Source organism: Hyaloscypha bicolor, assembly GCF_002865645.1.
Source record: "Hyaloscypha bicolor E unplaced genomic scaffold K444scaffold_56, whole genome shotgun sequence".
In the NCBI taxonomy this organism is placed as follows: Eukaryota; Fungi; Ascomycota; class Leotiomycetes; order Helotiales; family Hyaloscyphaceae; genus Hyaloscypha; species Hyaloscypha bicolor.
In genome coordinates this window covers 1,672,852-1,690,530 of record NW_020194558.1, presented here as the reverse complement: position 1 = coordinate 1,690,530, position 17,679 = coordinate 1,672,852, and the positions used below count along the sequence as shown (strand labels likewise).

Here is a 17,679-nt window from a genome sequence, read left to right as displayed (position 1 = left end):
CATGACTCGGAGAAAGAAGAAGATGGGTGAGGGCTTGATCTACTCTACCGCGAGGAGAATCAGGATCCTTCCACCACTACGAGTTCCCCCTCGTTTGCAAGGGGACTTCGAGCTTGCTAGTAGAAGCAGGAGTACTTTGCTTGCCAAATACACTGAGTAAGATTTTGCTTGACAACAAGACCAAAACTTGACAGCAGCAAGATGTTTCTTGCTCAGGTACTCCGCCGTGGGACCTCTTTTGCACTCTTGCAATTCTAGGTGCTGTATTCCCGACCGGACCTCAAACGTTCGTGTGGCCCTCTTTCCTGTGTGGTGGGGCCTGGTAAGGAAAGGATTTGGGTTATAAGTTTGCCTCGAGCTCAAGTGGTGCTGGGCTGAGTGGCTTTTTGCTCTGGATTGTCTTGTCCTTCCTTCATAGGGAAACCGCGGTGATGGCAGGCAATAGAGATGTTCTTTCCTCCCGAGAATGTAGCACCTCTTAGTACGCAATGAACGAACTAGTGTAAGTACAAACATGAGCAGCGAGCTATGCTTCTCAGCACATAGCAAGCACTTGGCTTTGCTGGTTCCCAGAGGAAGTAGGCACGGAGGAACGGAAGTAGCACGCTGTGGGTGTGATAATATTTATATCAGGGTCTAACAAATGAGCGTCTGATTTGTTCTAGGCGGTGGGGGTAAGGGAGGGGGGGCTAGCAGGAAAGGGAGGAAGGACAGACGAAATGACAATGAGGGGAGACTTGACAGCAACGAAGTGTTTGACAAAAAAAATCCACAAGAGCAGAGCTCTATGTCCTGGGATTTCTCCCTTTGCTTGCTGCCTAGTGGGACGAGCCTGGTATAAACAAAGAAGAATTTCAGTCGGCGTCTTATATAGTACAAGGCTCTACTGATTCCCACCCAATACATCTCGACCTTAGCACTGGCGGGGTCGTTGCTCTGCTCATTCGTCACGAATACGGCATTATAACGACATTCGTCAATTGAAAGGATATGGGAGAGTCGGATTCCGCTGGTGATACGGGGTACACTTCTCCGGGTATAGTCTATTCCTTCTCTTTTAGGTGTTAATCTTGTTGTCTTTTCGTTGCAATATATTGCGTTTTTGTATCACCAATAGCTCAATGCTCAGAGAAACTTCTGAGCCGCATATAAACAAGCGGCTTCGTTGTCTTACTCTTTAATGCACGTAAAGATCGCAGAGTAGGGAGTTGCATTGAATGGTAAAAGAGTTGATTGAACTAGCTAGAAAAGAGCTTGAGTGAAGTGTGAAGCTTCAGGAAGTGAGTGCACAGATCCTGACTAAGCGGAGCGATCGCGCTAGCCCCAATTCAGTGATTCTCACTGCGACACTCTTCAATTGCCTATCTAGAAGATCTTTCTTTTGCACATTTACTGTCACTTTTCTATGTGCAATCTGTATGCAGCTCAAACCCCCCCCCACAAGCACGGGTCAGATCGCGTGAGTTAGGACGACTAACGGCGGGTAGCAAGTTAACGACAAAAAGAGATTTGACCACGGGTGACAACTTGACAGAGAATAAAAACGGGAAGGTGTTCACTGTAAGAACCTAAGGTCTTAATAGAGGAAATAGAGAAAGATGATCGAGGAAGGTTTAATTCTTCGCACAAGTGTTCATAGATAAACCTGAATTGCGCCCTGCACTTCCCATAAGAACATATTATATCTCAATTCTCTATTCCGACCGCAGCCGCAGCCAGTACGACATTGTTTATATACTTGAGGAAAAGGCGGTGGTTATTGTCTAGTGATCGATGCTAGTATCCGCTATTCCTGCAATTGCAGTGCTCTCCTCCTTCAGGCTCTCATAGCAAGGGCCGCTCCTTGCTAGGGAATTTAAGGAAGGCGCACATTGAACCGGACGATATTGGCACAATTTATTTAGACGTGTGACGTTCAACTCAACTTGTTATCCCCTGTCCCTCCTCATGCCTTGTCCATGCTTGTCTAGGGATGTGGATAGGGCCAAGTCGCTTACCTGTTAATGATGAGCTGAGACAATGTTCTAACAAAGCCTGCGAAATTGCGAAATTGCGATATATTCAATGTTCACTATAGAAGATCGTGGTTTTTCACTTGCCAAAGTTCCTTCCTTATATCTGTAGAACAACGAATTCATTGTGTCTCCCCAATGTCCCAGACAATTTAAAGCAGTCAGAAATCTAATACTCGATAATATTCCATTCCAAAGCGGAACATTTTAAGATGGTTATTTCCCTCAATCTCCTTACTCGTTTGGGAGATTCTGCGTGTTATACTAGTCACTATTTAGTCAAAAGTGGAACACTGAAATCTTTTACGTTTCCTCGTTGCTGCAACTCATTTGCGCGTTTCTACCTATCGATGTTCTACTTGAAAGCGGAACACTAAGATTTGGCTTCTCCGCTCAAGGTTCAATTCTTCTGGGTGATTTCGATGAGTTTCTGGTTAAAGTTCCAGCTCGCTTTAGTATATTCTGATGCTCTCCACCTAATTTGAAAACAGCCTGATAGCTAGGCAATCTTCAAATTGAACGAATCCTTCCCAAACACATAGCCGCCAAGGAAAATGGAATCCCCTCTGGCCTGGTCCTTGCGTCTCTCAATCTCCTCAAAGTAAAAATCTTCCTTCGTTTTCCTAGTCTCAGCTCTCTCCACTATGCCTTTCCTTCCATCCTTCAGGATACCATGCCATAACACCGCCTTTATCACCCCCTTCCATCGCATCCGCCTGGGTAGTAAACCTCCCAAGCAACTCAAACCCCAACCTCCTATACAACCCTTCCCCTTTAACACTACTCTCCAAGCCCACCATAGCCCCATCCCTCTCCGCCCTCCTCAAAACCTCCGCCATCAGCCTCTTCCCAATACCCCGTCCCTGCCACTCCGGCAAAACAACTACACTCTGCGCGTGCCACCTATTCACCCTTTCCTCCCTCCCCTCCCAAAACCTCCCCTGATCCACCCTACACCACGCCGCAAACGTCTCCACAGCCTCTCGATCAATACTTTTATCCCCTCCCTGAAACAACCACCACACCTGACACCAGGCCCAAAACCCCCAACTCAGCACCCAAAACAAGACCCTTCTCACAAGCCCAACATCACGGATCATCTTCCTAGCGCCCGCATCGTCACCTAAGCGCACGAATTGTGCTGCTCCAACGATTTTCCCTTCGGGGGAAGAGAGACAGGCAACGTACGTCTCGTTGCGAGGCGACAGTATCCGGGTTACAGCCCGCTCGAAGAAGCCGCGCTGGTAGGCTGCGGGGTACTTCTCGCGGCGAGGAGATATCCAGGATGTAAGGGGCGTTGAGAAGTAGGCTGTTGCGGCGGCCTTGCCTACGTCCGGGCCATCTAGTAGTGTTGCACGACGGATGGTGATTTCTTCTTGGGGAGCAGCGGTGGTGAGGGTTGCTTTGCCGTTGGCTGTTAGTGACATGTTGGCGGGTTTGACGGAGGAGGAATGAGGTTTGCGAAATGTGGGATGAGGGGAAGGTTATGTTTTAGTGTAGGGAGAATTGAGGGCATTGAGGGCATTTATAAGTGAAAATACCAAGAATTGACGGGTAAGATAATGCAAGACGAAAGGTTGAGTCATGCCGACTCCGTCCAATAGGGGAGCCTAAAAGCGGTCGGCAAGGCACTTGATATTGTGATACTACCTTCCTGATTAGGGTCGGCAAGTGTTCATGTAGCCCGTGAAAAGAAGGCGAAAGAGTTAACTACATTTGTGTCGGAAGTCCTCTAAGAAATCATGTTCCAGTCATATTCTGTAGATTTTCGCAAGTTTGTTGAACCACCTTTTTGGTTGTTGTGACGTCAGCGTCACATGACCTGGCCCTAGCGTGGCACCCTGTACTTAGCTCGAGCTCCCCGCTCCTCTCTTCTCTCTTTAGATGTTACATACACACCCAAAAAGAGCTGTTTACCAGACCAGGTCTTCAGCCCAGGGACGTGATATTGGTATACCGAAATGCCGGGCGCTTCACGCTCAACCCCTGCAGAGCAAGTGCAGTTGATTGGACGCTCAGACTTCCCGTGTACCAGGAGCCGCCTTCATGATCTTTAAACACCCAGGACTTCCCCCCTTCACAATATGATTCCCTCGTCCCACAAAAGGTCACCGGCGGCGACGCAAGTTAGGACCTGAAGACTGCAAAAGATTTATTTGGCTTCTATCCTATGCCGACTTAGATCTCTCCGGCCCAGCCATCGCAAAGAGGTCAAGGAGGTCACGAGACTTGAGATGGGGAAACGTAAGAGGGATGAGGATCCAGAGTTGGCGATGGACGAAATATTGAGGTACGACGTGGAGAAAATGGCGTTCGAGCAAGACACCATGAACAATGAAGCGTTGACGTACGAGCAATCAATAATGGATGAGATGGTGGGAGAGCAAGGGATTCCACACAAGAACGAGGCATGGAGGGTGATGAAAAACGAGTGGGAGAAAGAAGATCTGAGATTTTACGGAAATTACATCATGACCGAAAAATGGGCAACTGAAGAGGCATTGGCTATGGACCAGGCATTGGACGAGGCATTGGAAATAGAGGAATATTTCGATTTGTCCACAAGAACTGCAAGGGGAATGGACGAGTTGCTGATGGCGAAAGAGGAATTGATCATCGCGAAAGAGGAATTGATAATGGACGAAGTATCCACGATGGATGAGCTGTTGATGGCGAACGAAGAATCAATGGCATACAAGCAAGATATGATGGCCGAGCAATCAATGAACTACGAGCAAGCAGTATTGGATGAGCTGAGGGGCGAGACTACTGGCTGGTACTTCGTGGACCCACAAAGGAACAAGCAACTAAGAATCTTCAACTACATCGCACTGGATCAACCGAAGGATGAGATCCGGGTCGTCTGCCTCCATCCCGGTCCTATGCGAACAGAGTCACCCATCACCTGTGATCTCATCACCGTAGATCTGGAGATAGCCCCCTCATACGAGGCCTTGTCATATGAATGGGGCAGCTCATCCAGCAAGAAGCACACCATTCGGCTCAATGAAAGGCTATTTTCCGTGAGAGAGAATCTTTGGCGGGCCTTGTACAACCTCCGGGATGCGCGAGAGCCAAGAAGTCTCTGGATTGACGCGCTCTGTATCAACCAAGACGATATCCATGAGAGAAACTGTCAAGTATCGAGAATGGGGGATATCTATTCACAGGCTGCCAGGGTTGTAGCCTGGATTGGAGAGGATGATTCCGAGGCGAGAAAAGGCTGTGCCTTTCTATCAGAGCTGACGGCGTGTTCCGTAGAGAGGTACTGCCCGCCAGGAGGTGATTGCCAACGTTGGCAACATAGAGGCAAGTGGGTAGCTCTGAGCAGTTTGTGTACGCGGAGTTACTGGTTTCGTCTTTGGATTATCCAAGAGGTGCTCCTCGCAAGTGACCTGCTCATCCAATGCGGACCGTTGTCTTTCCAATGGGAAGAGCTCTCGAATGTCTTTCATTACCTACGGGAAAACTTAACCGGATTTTGTTCTCCGGGGCCAAAACTTTCCGTCGTATCTTCTATTCCATTCAGGCTAGAGATCTGGCGTAAAGAACATCGAATGGCGGTCTTTGCGAATACCGATCACCATCTGGTACCGTTACACCACTTGGTAGATCTGTTCAAAGACTCGTTGTGTTTCGACACCCGAGACAAAATATTTGGCCTCAGGAGTTTGAGCCTTTCTTGTTGTAAGGATTTTGTTCGACCAGATTACTCCATGGCATACAAGGAAGTTATCAGAACTTTGTCGGTTCACCATGATGCCATGCACTCAGGTCCTTGGGCAGAGGACCCTTATTCAACCTATCTCGACCTATTAAGAAAAATTTAAGGTGTCAGCTCTCTTTTGAGAATCTGCAGGGATAAGATTGAGTCTCAAACTGGCGATACCACCGTACGAAGAGGTTTTCCTCTGTCGACCTTTCGATCCTACCACCGTGTCCTCTCGCCGCGCCCTCCGAATATACACATACAGAGATAGAGGGAACTGGGGACGCGTTAGGCGGAGCCGCAGGAGGATAATTCCGCGCCCTCGGGCGCTCTATGGTTATAAGGAAGAGGGGGGGGAAGGTAGGGGTAGGGGAAGAGGTCGATATTGCGCCTTCGTACGCGCCCACACACTACCGCGGAGGACAGGTCTATAGCTCTATTGCGTAGAGTTAATAAGGAGGCTTTTATCTCACGTTAAGTCACCTGGATTCGAGCTCTAAGGGGCTTAAGATACCTCTCTACGGATAGCATACACTTCCTGGCTTCCATCCCACTTGTCCGGGAAGGGAGCAGTCCAAAGGCCCTGCTAGTTATGCAAAGAGAGTAACTAGGCGGTTATACGCTTCGGCATGAAATGCTTTCTAAGGCAAGAGCACTGTAACACCGCGGGATTAGGGACCCCGGGCTATTTGGGAAGGAGTCTTTTCGCCCCTTGTGGTTTTTGGCTCCTTTGTAAATAGGACTTCGTATTCTCAACGAGATCCTTAGCTTAGCACGTCCTCATACCCTTCGGGAGGTCTCTCGGACGTAAATAATAACCACCACCACCATACATCCACTTGAAGTGTCTGATATGTCACTGGAAACATGACTTCGTAGATTACCTTCCAGGGCATTTTGGAGAGCTGCCGGGCGTCCTGTCTCTACTTGCAAGAGAGACGAGTAATCAGGTATGGTGTGACAAAGATGTGGATACGCGATGAAGCAGAAGCTTTCAATCTGGATTTGTAACGTAGCAAAGACGAGAACAACATTTGACTTCCATGATGTCAGAAAGCCTACTCGGCAGTATTCAATTCACGGCCAAATCGAGGTCGGCTCCTGCTTCACCCCAGATGGGATGTTGGAAACTTCCGACCATCTTGTATCATTGGAAATGTGACATCCCTAATTCATGGACCACAGCATTGCAGGGGTGAGAAGAATCGAAGCTCTTGGGACTTCAGTAAAAATTGGTTCTCGAACCCTAGTCACTTCAGAAACAGTTTCACCTTTGTTCAACACGGCCACGACCTCTACACGCATCACCATCCGATCCGAACTACCACAAGTACAACTCTACCTGCTGTCACGGGTTCTGGCAGCAAGGCGTGTTACACACAAACGGCTGTATTCGTCGAATATCGAGTACTCGCCGATAGGTGCAGGAAGTTCTCTTTGCTGGAGAAGCATGGAACGCATGGAAGAAGCCTCGAATGCTCTAGATCTCTGGTACCCCGAATGTAAGCAGTCGAGTGCCACCGAAGGACATGCATGCAGCCTTACGCAAGCCATGAAGTCAAAAGACAACAGCCAACACATACTAAAGATGAATGGGGTCAAAGTAACGTCCAATTCAAGCATTCTGGATCTTAAGAGCTGAAATGCTGCCAAAAGAGAAATATCAAGTTGTCATCGGCGGATTCCGACAAGGCGGGCCCAGCCTCCGCTTCTGACTTTCTGCGCGGAAAAAGCAAAAACAAATGCTGGAGCAGCCATTGGTCGCCCTCACTTGAGAAGCGAACCGTTCACTTGATTCGCCTGATGAGACGGGATGGATCGTGAAACGCCTCTTCGAGGAAGGAGGGAAGCGTCCGGTCAAGTTAATGCTGGCCAAAGGGAGTTTCGAACACAGGCAGGCTGCCGCAACTGCGGGAGCCGGCCTGCAGAACCACCATCCCCCAGGGAGAGGATCGGTACCTTCTTCTTTGAGCGGACGAGGATATGCTGAGCTCCGAGACCCATGAGATTTTATCGAGATGTCTCGAGGAAGATGAGAAGGAGAGCAAAAAAGATCTCCCACAACCATGTTGAGCAGTATGCAACACTGGGCCCAATTGGGGAAGACGGCATTTTTCTTGAATTTCAGCCTCGGCTAGCTGTGAAGTGTCATTGGCTCCTGTCATCTCCTTCTTATCTTCACACGCATCTCGAAGAAGCTCTGCGAGTAACGAGTAAGGACCATCTCCCCAACTGGACCAATTCGGCAGATACACCACGTCGGCGTCACGAGGAACTCGATCGCGCGGATGCCAGCATTCTGGTGATGCACAGATCGGTGCTCGAGATCCGCTGCAACTTTTCACAACAGCAGACCTGCATCCAGAACCCCAGCTCGAGCCACAAGGATTCTTTCTTCGATGCACCAAGGAACATTCGAACATTTGGCAGGCCTTCCTTGCACACATGACAGCCGCGTGAACCTGCATATCTCCACAGATTACGGACAAAAGAAAGGAGCCGGAGAATTGGTTGCGTTTCTGCATGGGTCGTCAGAAAAGAAGCTCGAGACCGAGATAAAATGCAGACTTTCCTTTTGCTGTGTTCTTGGCAGTTCAAGCGCCGGGCACCGCATTCTTCCTGAGTGAAAGTCGGCGACGACCATGCCGTCCATCAGACATCTCGAGGGCATGGCGAATCGTCGCCCTCCACTGTCGTGGGGTAGCCGAGACTTGATGTCCATGATTGGACGACGCACAGCGTGGCTTGGGAGCGATCCTGTTCGGTTAAGCTGTCAGTGAGGGGCAGGGGGGCACACGACAAGAAGGTGGCGTGCAGCAGGGGTAGCAGGGGCAGCAGAGGCTAACACAATAGGAAGCGAGGCGATTCGCGCCTCGCACCTCCCACCTCCCACCTCCCACCTCTCGCCTCTGAGCTACCTGGCAGATGGGCAGTACTCCCAGAACTCCACGAGCTTTCGACGGTATCTACTGTACAGCATTGCAGTCCAGAGCGGCAAGGCCATGGCCTGGAGGCTACTCCAAGCCGTGACGGGTTCTCGTGGCCTTTTCTTCTCTCTAGCTCCCGAGAGAGTTTGCCCCCGTGCGCTGGGTCTGATGCGTGCCATATCCACACTGGTCGCCCAGGCATGTCGCGAACTTTTCTTATCAGTGACTAAGACCTAATTCCAAGCCCTAAAGCCCATGGTGCCGAGCTTACTGGCTGGGTTAAGCATTTGGGGTTTGGATTTTCGCGGTCCACTCCACTCAAGCCCCTTCCAGACATCCTCATCGGCGTCGCCCGCAGTCGGGATCTGTCGCCCACCACCATGAGAGCTATCCTTGTCCCTAATCCCTGCAGCTCCCGTTATCACTTGCGAGAGCTCTCAGATTTCCATATATACCTCCATCTGTCTACCCAGTGTATATTTCAGGGCAAGCAAGACATTGAGTCGAGTCGCCGACCTTAGAGCTTCGCAATTCTCGCCTTTCAATATCCTTAATATCTCTCCACCATCCTCGACGAATATAGTCTGCTTCAACTTCAACTTGAACAACTCACTTTCACCCAAGATGGGTGCCTTCTCTAAGAAACAGGCCGATGTCGAGGCCGTCCCATCCGAAAAGCCTGTATATGGCACCGAAAACGACAGCGGCGAATACATTCCCGATGAAGGTGCCGTCGCCGCCGAGACCTTCGTCCTTGGAGACAGCTGGTATGCGAAGACACAGAGACTTGCTGGTAAATTCGGTGTCGAACAACGTGGTATCGAGCGAGTCCCCAGCGATGAGCGTGACACAGCACACATCTCGCAAGTCGGCACCATGTGGCTCTCAGCGAACATGGTTGTCAGCTCCTTCGCCATTGGTGCTTTGGCCTACCCCATCTTCTTCCTTGGATTCGTCGATACTATCTTGATCATCTTCTTCATCAACTTGCTAGGTATAATTCCCGTCGCCTTTTTCAGCACTTTCGGTCCCAGGTTTGGTTTGAGACAGATGGTTCTCTCGAGATTCTTCTTCGGATATTACGGTGTCAAGGTCGTTGCTGTGTTCAACATCCTCGCCTGTGTTGGTTGGTCTGCTGGTAAGCTATCCTATCCTGTACTGTTAGTTTCTTCTCTAATCCACCCATCTCTAGTTAATGTGATTGTGGGAGCTCAGCTGTTCAACGCCGTCAACAGCAACATGCCAGGATGGGCCGGTATTATTTTGATCGCTGCCGCCACTTTCTTGATCACTCTTTTCGGATACAAGGTTGTCCACACCTACGAGCGATACTCCTGGATCCCCTGCTTCATCATTTTTCTGATCGTCATTGGCGAGTTTGCCCACTCTGGCAATTTCTCGAACATTCCAATGGGTGTCGGACTCTCCGAGGCAGGATCTGCTCTCTCTTTCGCTGCTTCAGTTTTCGGGTTCGCAACTGGCTGGACCTCGTATGCTGCTGATTACACCGTCTATCAACCGGTCAGCCGATCCCGAAAATCGGTTTTCATCTGGACTTACGCCGGTCTCGCCTTCCCTCTCCTTTTCACGGAGATGCTCGGTGCAGCGGTCGCGACTGCAGTGGCTGCCAATGGCGGTAACAATGTCTACAATGACGGATACCAGTCCTCTGGCATCGGTGGACTTCTCGCAGCCGTTATCGTCCCTCCCTTGGGCCGATTCGGACAGTTCTGCCTTGTCGTCCTCGCATTGTCGATTATCGCAAATAACTGCCCCAACATCTACTCCGTCTCGCTCTCCCTCCAACTCCTTGCTCGCGTCTCCCAGCGCGTTCCCCGCTTCGTGTGGACCTTTATTGGAACCCTCATTTATTGTGCCATTGCCATTCCCGGTTACGGCCATTTCCAGTCTGTCCTTGAGAACTTCATGCTGCTCATCGCTTACTGGCTGGCTATCTATGAGGGTAAGCTACCAGTTCTTTCAAATCATTCATGAACTTTTTGACTAACGAGTAATAGGTATCGCCGTCTCAGAGCACGTCTTCTACAAACGTGGCATGACCGGCTATGATCCAAGCATCTACATGGACAAGGATAAGCTTCCCCCGGGAATCGCAGCCATCATTGCTTTCTGCTTCGGTATCATGGGTGCCATTCTCGGCATGGCTCAGGTCTGGTTCACTGGACCGATTGGGAAGCTTTGCGGTACAACGTACGGCGGAGATGTTGGCTTCGAGTTGGCCTTCGGCTTCGCTTCTACCTCGTACACTGTACTGAGATACTTTGAGAAGAAGCACTTCGGACGGTAAATGTGCTGCCTTGTGTAAAAAGAGTGTAATGACTGGTTTTTGATATTTAGAGTTGGGCTGTTAGAAATTGTTTTGGATCAAATAGTTTTGAGTATGAAGAGATACCCCGACTTTACTTCACTTTATTGCATGTGAACCTCATGGGAAAATTGGACATCAGCACCGTTCTAAACACCGGTATAAAAATATTATTCTACCCTCTAACCCCCCCCTCTAAAACGCCACCCCAACCCATCCCAGGACCACACTTCACATCACAACCTCTTCGTTAAAATCCAATCTGTCTGCACACAACTCCCCATAACAAAATCATGGCTTCCCACTTTCTTGAATCCCATGCGTTCATAAACCCTCTGGGCCCTAAAATTCTCCTCCCAAACACCCAACCACAGAGTAACAAACCCCTCTTCCCTCGCCACCTTCTCAATCTCCTCAACCAACATCCCGCCTACACCTCCCCCATGAAAATCCGGGGAGACATACAGTCTCTGCAATTCCACGGGCTGCTCGCATCCTTCTAGACAGGGCTCGGAAGTCCCGCGCGTGAGCTGGGCGAAGCCGATGACGGTGTCGGGCGCGGAGGTCGGGCAGGCGACGATGGTGGTGACGGAGGGGTTTGAGAGGTCCCGAGAGAGGGACGGGATGCTGTAGGCGGACTCGAGGTAGGCTTGTAGGTCTGCTGCCGGCATGGAGTATCCGAAGCTGGTGGAGAAGACGGAGGAGCCTAGGGCGGCGATTTGGGGTGCGTCTTTGGGGAGGGCTGGGCGGAGGGTGACTTGTGGTTTTGGCTTTGTTGGTTGTGTCATTTTGAGGGGTTGCAGAGGTGAAGTGACTCGTGATAAGTTGATCTGAGGAGGAAGATGCCGATGATGTCCAGCGAGAGGTCACACCGCTCTTCCCTTTTTCTCAATGTATGACGACGAAGTGGAAACTTGTGCTTCTGAAAAGGTAGACGTTGATATCCCGAGAAGATGAGCTTATATCCGATTCTTTAGAGAAAAGAGAGATAAAGGTTGACAAGCTCCACCTCTGTCTGACACTGGTCGGAGTTCGATCCGGAGTACACAAGAAAATTTGGCATTTCAGACTTCGTCTCCACTATGAGTCATGGCCTTCCATTGATGCAACTGCTCAGGTACATGGATCTTTTCTTGAAGGCCATATGCTTCTAGAAATGGTTGAGATTTTCAACTTGTGAAGTGAAGGGCGTGAAGAAGTCGCTTGCTGGGGGGCCGCTTAGGCTTTCCAAGTTGGGCAAAACCGGAAAGTTGGGGCCGGGGCTCGCTAAAGCAACTTAATTGCAACTCATTGCTTCTCTCCACGAACCTTCTTTTTGACATCATCTTCCCCAGGTCTCTTAATAATCGGGTTGCTTAATTCCTTGATTAACCTTAATCCTCGGAATGGTTGCTTCGTTAGAGAGGCTTTCTGATAGTCACGAGAAGTGACGCACACCTTATGTACCTCGAGCCAGGATGCCCGTGGATACTGAATCTGACCAGAAGGTTCACCAATGACTGAAGGCTTTAATGTCGACTTTGGATGCCGTAGCATCAATGTCATTCAGAGTCCATAATGGACGTCAACCAATCTCTGCCAAGGCCCAAAACATCTGCGAGTTTGCGACAACATCAGCTTGTTTCAGGTTGTTCATGCGGAAAGTGGTCATCAATCGTGAGAGGGCGACCCGCGATCATCAATGAAACAACGGCACTGCAAGACACAGATCGGTCATCCATGGCATAAATCCTTTCGATGTGTTCAAGGGGACGCGTGGACAACTGCCGAAACGATGATGTGGAGGCAAGGCTCAATGTTCTTAAATGGTGGATATCAACTCACTGCAACGGCCACCATGTGGCTTCAGCGTTGTTTGGCCTCTTTCAATGGTACTAATTTTGGTCGCCAAGTCTTATGGGCAGACATTGAAAGTAGCAGGACTCAGTCCAAGTCGGGCCTTTGAATCCTTCCCTCCTTCCTCCTTCCCCATCTCCACCTAATTGCCTTACGGGTCGTGGTGGAGTTTTAACTATGTGGTCCCGAGCCTTGAAGATACTCTAAACGTTAAGTGGACTTTCAAAAGAGATATCATTATGTCGACACTTTCGTCATTACACCATGTTTTGATGCAAAGCCAGTGACCTGTGTTACCAAGCTCATTCATTTTCACTCATATCTTTCTTGTTGCCTCCTGGTGAGAGCCCAATACATCCTTTAATTTTAAGATGGCGACCAAAGGTGGCGATGTTGTGGAGGAAAAGTCTTTGGGGCGGGTTCAACTCCTCACGGAGTCGGGTGAGCGTATATTAGTACCAAAACCTTCGAACAGTCCAGACGATCCCTTGAATTGGTCAGTGATCCCAAAAGTTTCACTGTATGACTGTTCACCGATACAGGTCTACGCCATTCAAATACTATGTAGCCATTGTAACCTGCTTTGGCATGCTGATGTGCACTTTCCTCGCGGCTGGCCCAACAGTTGCAATTGTTCAGATCGCAATGGATTTTGGTGGAGGACCAACGGCAAATTTAGCAGTCCTAATCCCTGAGGTCTCATTCTTCTTTACGACATCAGCACTTACTCAAGGAACTGGGAATCTGTTGTGGCAGCCACTGATCAACAAATACGGAAGGCGACCGGTATATATCATCTCTTTCACAGGTTACCTCTTCACAGCCATTTGGTCGGGGTTGAGCACCGGATACACCAGTGAGCTTATTGCAAGGATCCTTCTTGGCTTCTTCTCCGGTGCTGGAGAATGTCTTGGGCCAGCAACTATTACAGACGTCTTCTTCCTTCATGAACGAGGAACGGCGATGGCGTAGGTCGATTGCAGGCCGTTGCTTATCGCCTACTGATAGATATTTTAGAATGTACAACTTTGCAACTGGGTCAGGTGTCTCGATCGGTATTATAATCAGCGGCGTAATAACTCTCAACAACTCATGGCGGGTCATTTACTGGGCCGGCGCGATTCTGATTGGTTTCTTGATCATTCTCATCATCTTCACGATTCCGGAAACGGCCTACAACAGATCGTATGACGACAGTGAGGAAGGCGATATCATTGACGACAAGAAGAACCCGTTTAGATTGTCTTTATCGATCATTTTGAAGGACGAAGAGAAAGCTCGAATCGCAAGATATTACCAGGGAAGTGACCGATTGGAGATACTGCCGGAGGATGAAATCCCGAATGAGACTTCTACGATGCAACGAATGGAAGAACGCATTCGGCGCCTCGAAGCTGCTGTCTTGGGAAACAACCAATATTCCCCACTATCATCTGGTCTCTCGTCAAAGAAGTCGTATTGGAGTACGATCTCCCTCTTTTCTGGACAGGTTTACACCCAAGACTCATTGTGGAAAATGTTCATTCGACCTTTTGGCTTGATCATTCTTCCACCAGTTCTCTGGGCAACCCTTGTCATGTCAGCCCTTATCGGATTTTCAGTGGCCCTATCCTCCGCCTGTGAGTTGTTCGGGTTGGTGATCGTTCAATGGAATGCGCTCACACGTCTCCCATAGTTGCCAATGACTTCCAAAGAGTTTACAACTTTACCCCTTTTCAAGCCGGCCTAGGGTTCTTTGGAAGTCTGCTTGGTGGAATTCTTGCCAGTAAGTAATATCCGATATTCTCAGGGGCAGAGGTCTCACAAGTATCGCAGTTCCTGCTGGTGGCCCTGTTGGAGAGGCTGTTGCGAATTATTTCACAATTCGAAATCGTGGCATCAGGGAACCTGAATTCAGATTGCCTGCGATTGCCATCTCCGTCATCACAGCACCACTCGGATTGATCCTTTATGGTGCCGGCTTGCAATACAAATTGCACTTCATGGTTCCAATTATCGGGTTGGGTTTAGGTATGAAGCCCCGTCAATAGACTGCAGCTCTCTGCTAATACAAAGAGTGTCTTTCTCTGCTGGCCAAGCAATCAATATCTCCTTTGTCTACACCCTCGACGCTTATGGGCCCGTTTCAGGTGAAGTAACAATTGCACAACTTGCTTTCAAGTGTAAGTCACTCCGTCAATCAAAGTGAAGCCTCCACCATTCTAATTTCATCTAGCAATCATCGGCTTCGGGCTCTCAGCAACGACCAATTCTTGGATCGCAGGTGCTGGTGAAGATGTTGCACTGGGCGAAATGGCTGCTGTTACAGCTTTTGTTTTGCTCCTTGCTATCCCAATGTTTTTCTGGGGAGCAAGACTCCGAAGATGGAGTCTAGGATGGAGGGCTGTGAGGTTCATTCGATGGGAGGAGATGTGATCTGGCGAGAACCCTCAAGTCGCAACAGTCTACAATTTATAGTAATGACTAGGTTCCTGAAGAATGAACTTGTCATTTTGTATGAGAAAATTCACCTTACGACCTGTCGTTTGATGCGGCCGCCCCTTGACTTCCTCCCTCCACTTACAGCAGTGGCCCAATGACTCTCACAACTAGTGTTCCTAAAGTGGAGAGTCCAACCGACAGGGCGCAGCCACACAAGATTGTGGACCTCCACTCTTTTTGCAAATGATCCGAGTCAAAGTTGATTACACTTCTTTCGTGACTCAAGAGCACTCTTGAGCCTCGGCTTCACCTTTCAGCTTTCACATATTTAATGTCAATTATTTCCTGTCTTGGGATCTCAGCGTCACCTTCTCCCTAAAATTTTGGTCCTGGACGTGGTAAGGTGCCCGGCAACGTTGCGGCCCTTCTCAAAAACAAACTTCCATCATGTATCTACGACCTGTTCACACAGATCTTCACTTCCCGACACTATACAAGTTCATCCGGAGCAATCCGCTGGGTATCGTCACAACAGCAATCCATTCCCCCAACTATCATACCATCCAAAGCAGTCATGTGCCGTGGGTGCTCGATGTCGAAGACGAAGAAAATGCAACCGACGAGCCAAGAGCTAGACTCAGAGGCCACCTCGCGCGAGCAAATCCCCAAACAAAAGCCCTCATAGAAGCAGCCACCAAATCTTCTTCCAACAAATTCCAAGATGAAATCATGGTCCTCTTCAACGGCCCAGTTCACCATTACGTAACACCAAAATTCTACATCGAGACCAAACCAAGCACCGGGAAAGTAGTTCCCACATGGGACTACTCCGCAGTCCAGGTCTACGGCACCGCAACCATATTCCACGACTCCTCAAACCCTGAACACCAGGAGTTCTTGTCTAAGCAAATCAACGATCTCTCCAAGCAGAGTGAGGAGGAAGTCTTTGGATATACAGGCAAAGACGGAGCACAGAAAGCGTGGAATGTAGGCGAGGCGCCGGAGAGTTATGTGAACTTGTTGAAGAAGGCGATTATTGGGATTGAGATTGAGGTTACGGGGTTGGCGGGGAAGTTCAAGATGAGTCAGGAGCTGGCGGGAGGGGATCGGAGGGGAGTGGTTGAGGGGTTTAGGAAGCTGGGGACGGAGGAGGGGGAGCTGGTTGCAAGGACTGTGGAGGAGAGGGGGGAGTTGAAGGATAGAAAGAAGGGTTAATTTTTGTTCTTGTTGCTATGGCTTACCGCGAGCCTCTTTGAGCTCGAGACTCGCGAACCCTAGGTCTGTATTGTTAGTTCAATGAAAGATCTCAAGCAAGTTCTCGCCTGGCATTAGGAGGCATGGCCCCTGGGGTTACTCTTGGTTGAAAGAGCAGGTCAGGCTGTGAGAGAAGTTGGCCCAATCGCTGCGATCTCCCCCAGCCTCAATGAGAGAGCGCACAGAGTAGATCCGTGAATAGACCAGGACCGGGAAAGCTGAATTGAAAAGTGCTTAGATTCTAGAATGGGAACCTGGAAGAAGAGGAACTCTGCTTGATCTGGATATCACCTTTCTCTGTACCGTCGTGGCTGTAGAGGCTTTCTCCACTCTGTGGACGGCACTTGTCACTTGCCTGCCCCATTTTTGAAATTCGAGAACACAAATAGCTGAACCCCAATTGCCTTCCCCGTATTACATGTGAAAGTAAAAGAATAGCAAGCTAGTGTGTTCAATGTTGGGCAGAAATTGGGAAATGCGACCATGGCCTCGCTTAGCGAATCCAACCCCTTTCGCGAGCTCTGGGCAAAAACAAGTGTAAAATGCGACATACAGCACAAACGAAGAATCAAGAAGCAAAAGAAATCCTTTCGGACCAAGAAACTCAGCTTTCGCTTGGTTTACTTGTGGCAGAGCATATCTCTTCTAAGCCGCCTTTCCCTATCGTCGAACCTCGCGGTTACATAGGGCGTTACTAACATCCTTAACCTTGAGCAGCTAGTGCAAGGATTTACAAGTTGCGTTCACTCAAACTCACTTAGAGTTTGTGACTGGAGACCTCTATTGAACAGAAATCGCTTATTTGGTTATATAACACCCACAAAAAAGGGCAAGGCGGAGCACGTGAGAGGCACGAGCACTACACTAGGTAAACAACCTCCTCGCTTGGTCTTCCTCCTCGTCGCAAGTGCGATTCAAACGTGGCGGGCGGCTATGCACGCAGATACTTCTCCCCGTCTGAGCATTCTACGCTCGGGGGGATTGGGAGCGTTTTGCACAGGATGGCTGATGAGTGGAGTGGGTAGCGTGGCTAGGAGAGAGTATGAGCTATTGGGGAGAGCAATGGATGGAGGGATCTGCTGAGCGCTGAAGCGATGGATGATGTAGGAGCGGTAGATAACATCAAGACTGTTGAACTAAAGAAAGAAAGGAGTACAAATTGTTCACATGATTCCGTAACGGCTGAAATATGAC

The 17,679-nt window shown here is 49.4% G+C and overlaps 6 protein-coding genes across 6 annotated transcripts; 4 read left to right on the top strand and 2 right to left on the bottom strand.

Moving 5' to 3' along the window:
* Nucleotides 1-2,280: 2,280 nt before the first annotated feature.
* K444DRAFT_611609 (acyl-CoA N-acyltransferase) lies at nucleotides 2,281-3,737 on the bottom strand. The gene has a single exon (XM_024879980.1). The coding sequence runs from the start codon at nucleotides 3,437-3,439 to the stop codon at nucleotides 2,642-2,644; it is 798 nt and encodes a 265-aa protein (XP_024738271.1). The 5' UTR covers nucleotides 3,440-3,737; the 3' UTR covers nucleotides 2,281-2,641.
* Nucleotides 3,738-4,858: 1,121 nt separating this feature from the next.
* Nucleotides 4,859-5,416, top strand: K444DRAFT_512516 (HET-domain-containing protein; the record flags this gene model as incomplete). The annotated part of the gene is made up of 2 exons (XM_024873492.1): nucleotides 4,859-5,264; nucleotides 5,322-5,416. Coding segments are annotated over 2 exons (501 nt in total), but the record flags the coding sequence as incomplete, so codon positions are not given.
* A 3,856-nt stretch (nucleotides 5,417-9,272) lies between these two features.
* K444DRAFT_526584 (uncharacterized protein) lies at nucleotides 9,273-10,956 on the top strand (the record flags this gene model as incomplete). The annotated part of the gene is made up of 3 exons (XM_024874557.1): nucleotides 9,273-9,786; nucleotides 9,841-10,611; nucleotides 10,667-10,956. The coding sequence occupies 3 exons, from the start codon at nucleotides 9,273-9,275 to the stop codon at nucleotides 10,954-10,956; spliced, it is 1,575 nt and encodes a 524-aa protein (XP_024738269.1).
* Nucleotides 10,957-11,108: 152 nt separating this feature from the next.
* On the bottom strand, nucleotides 11,109-12,129 carry K444DRAFT_611606 (acyl-CoA N-acyltransferase). The gene has a single exon (XM_024879979.1). The coding sequence runs from the start codon at nucleotides 11,760-11,762 to the stop codon at nucleotides 11,211-11,213; it is 552 nt and encodes a 183-aa protein (XP_024738268.1). The 5' UTR covers nucleotides 11,763-12,129; the 3' UTR covers nucleotides 11,109-11,210.
* Nucleotides 12,130-13,181: 1,052 nt separating this feature from the next.
* On the top strand, nucleotides 13,182-15,320 carry K444DRAFT_652118 (MFS general substrate transporter; the record flags this gene model as incomplete). Its single annotated transcript, XM_024885765.1, has 7 exons — nucleotides 13,182-13,306; nucleotides 13,353-13,778; nucleotides 13,828-14,429; nucleotides 14,486-14,575; nucleotides 14,626-14,820; nucleotides 14,868-14,972; nucleotides 15,026-15,320. The coding sequence occupies 7 exons, from the start codon at nucleotides 13,182-13,184 to the stop codon at nucleotides 15,223-15,225; spliced, it is 1,743 nt and encodes a 580-aa protein (XP_024738267.1). The 3' UTR covers nucleotides 15,226-15,320.
* Nucleotides 15,321-15,499: 179 nt separating this feature from the next.
* On the top strand, nucleotides 15,500-16,836 carry K444DRAFT_611605 (transcriptional regulator). Its single transcript, XM_024879978.1, has one exon. The coding sequence runs from the start codon at nucleotides 15,679-15,681 to the stop codon at nucleotides 16,444-16,446; it is 768 nt and encodes a 255-aa protein (XP_024738266.1). The 5' UTR covers nucleotides 15,500-15,678; the 3' UTR covers nucleotides 16,447-16,836.
* Nucleotides 16,837-17,679: the final 843 nt, after the last annotated feature.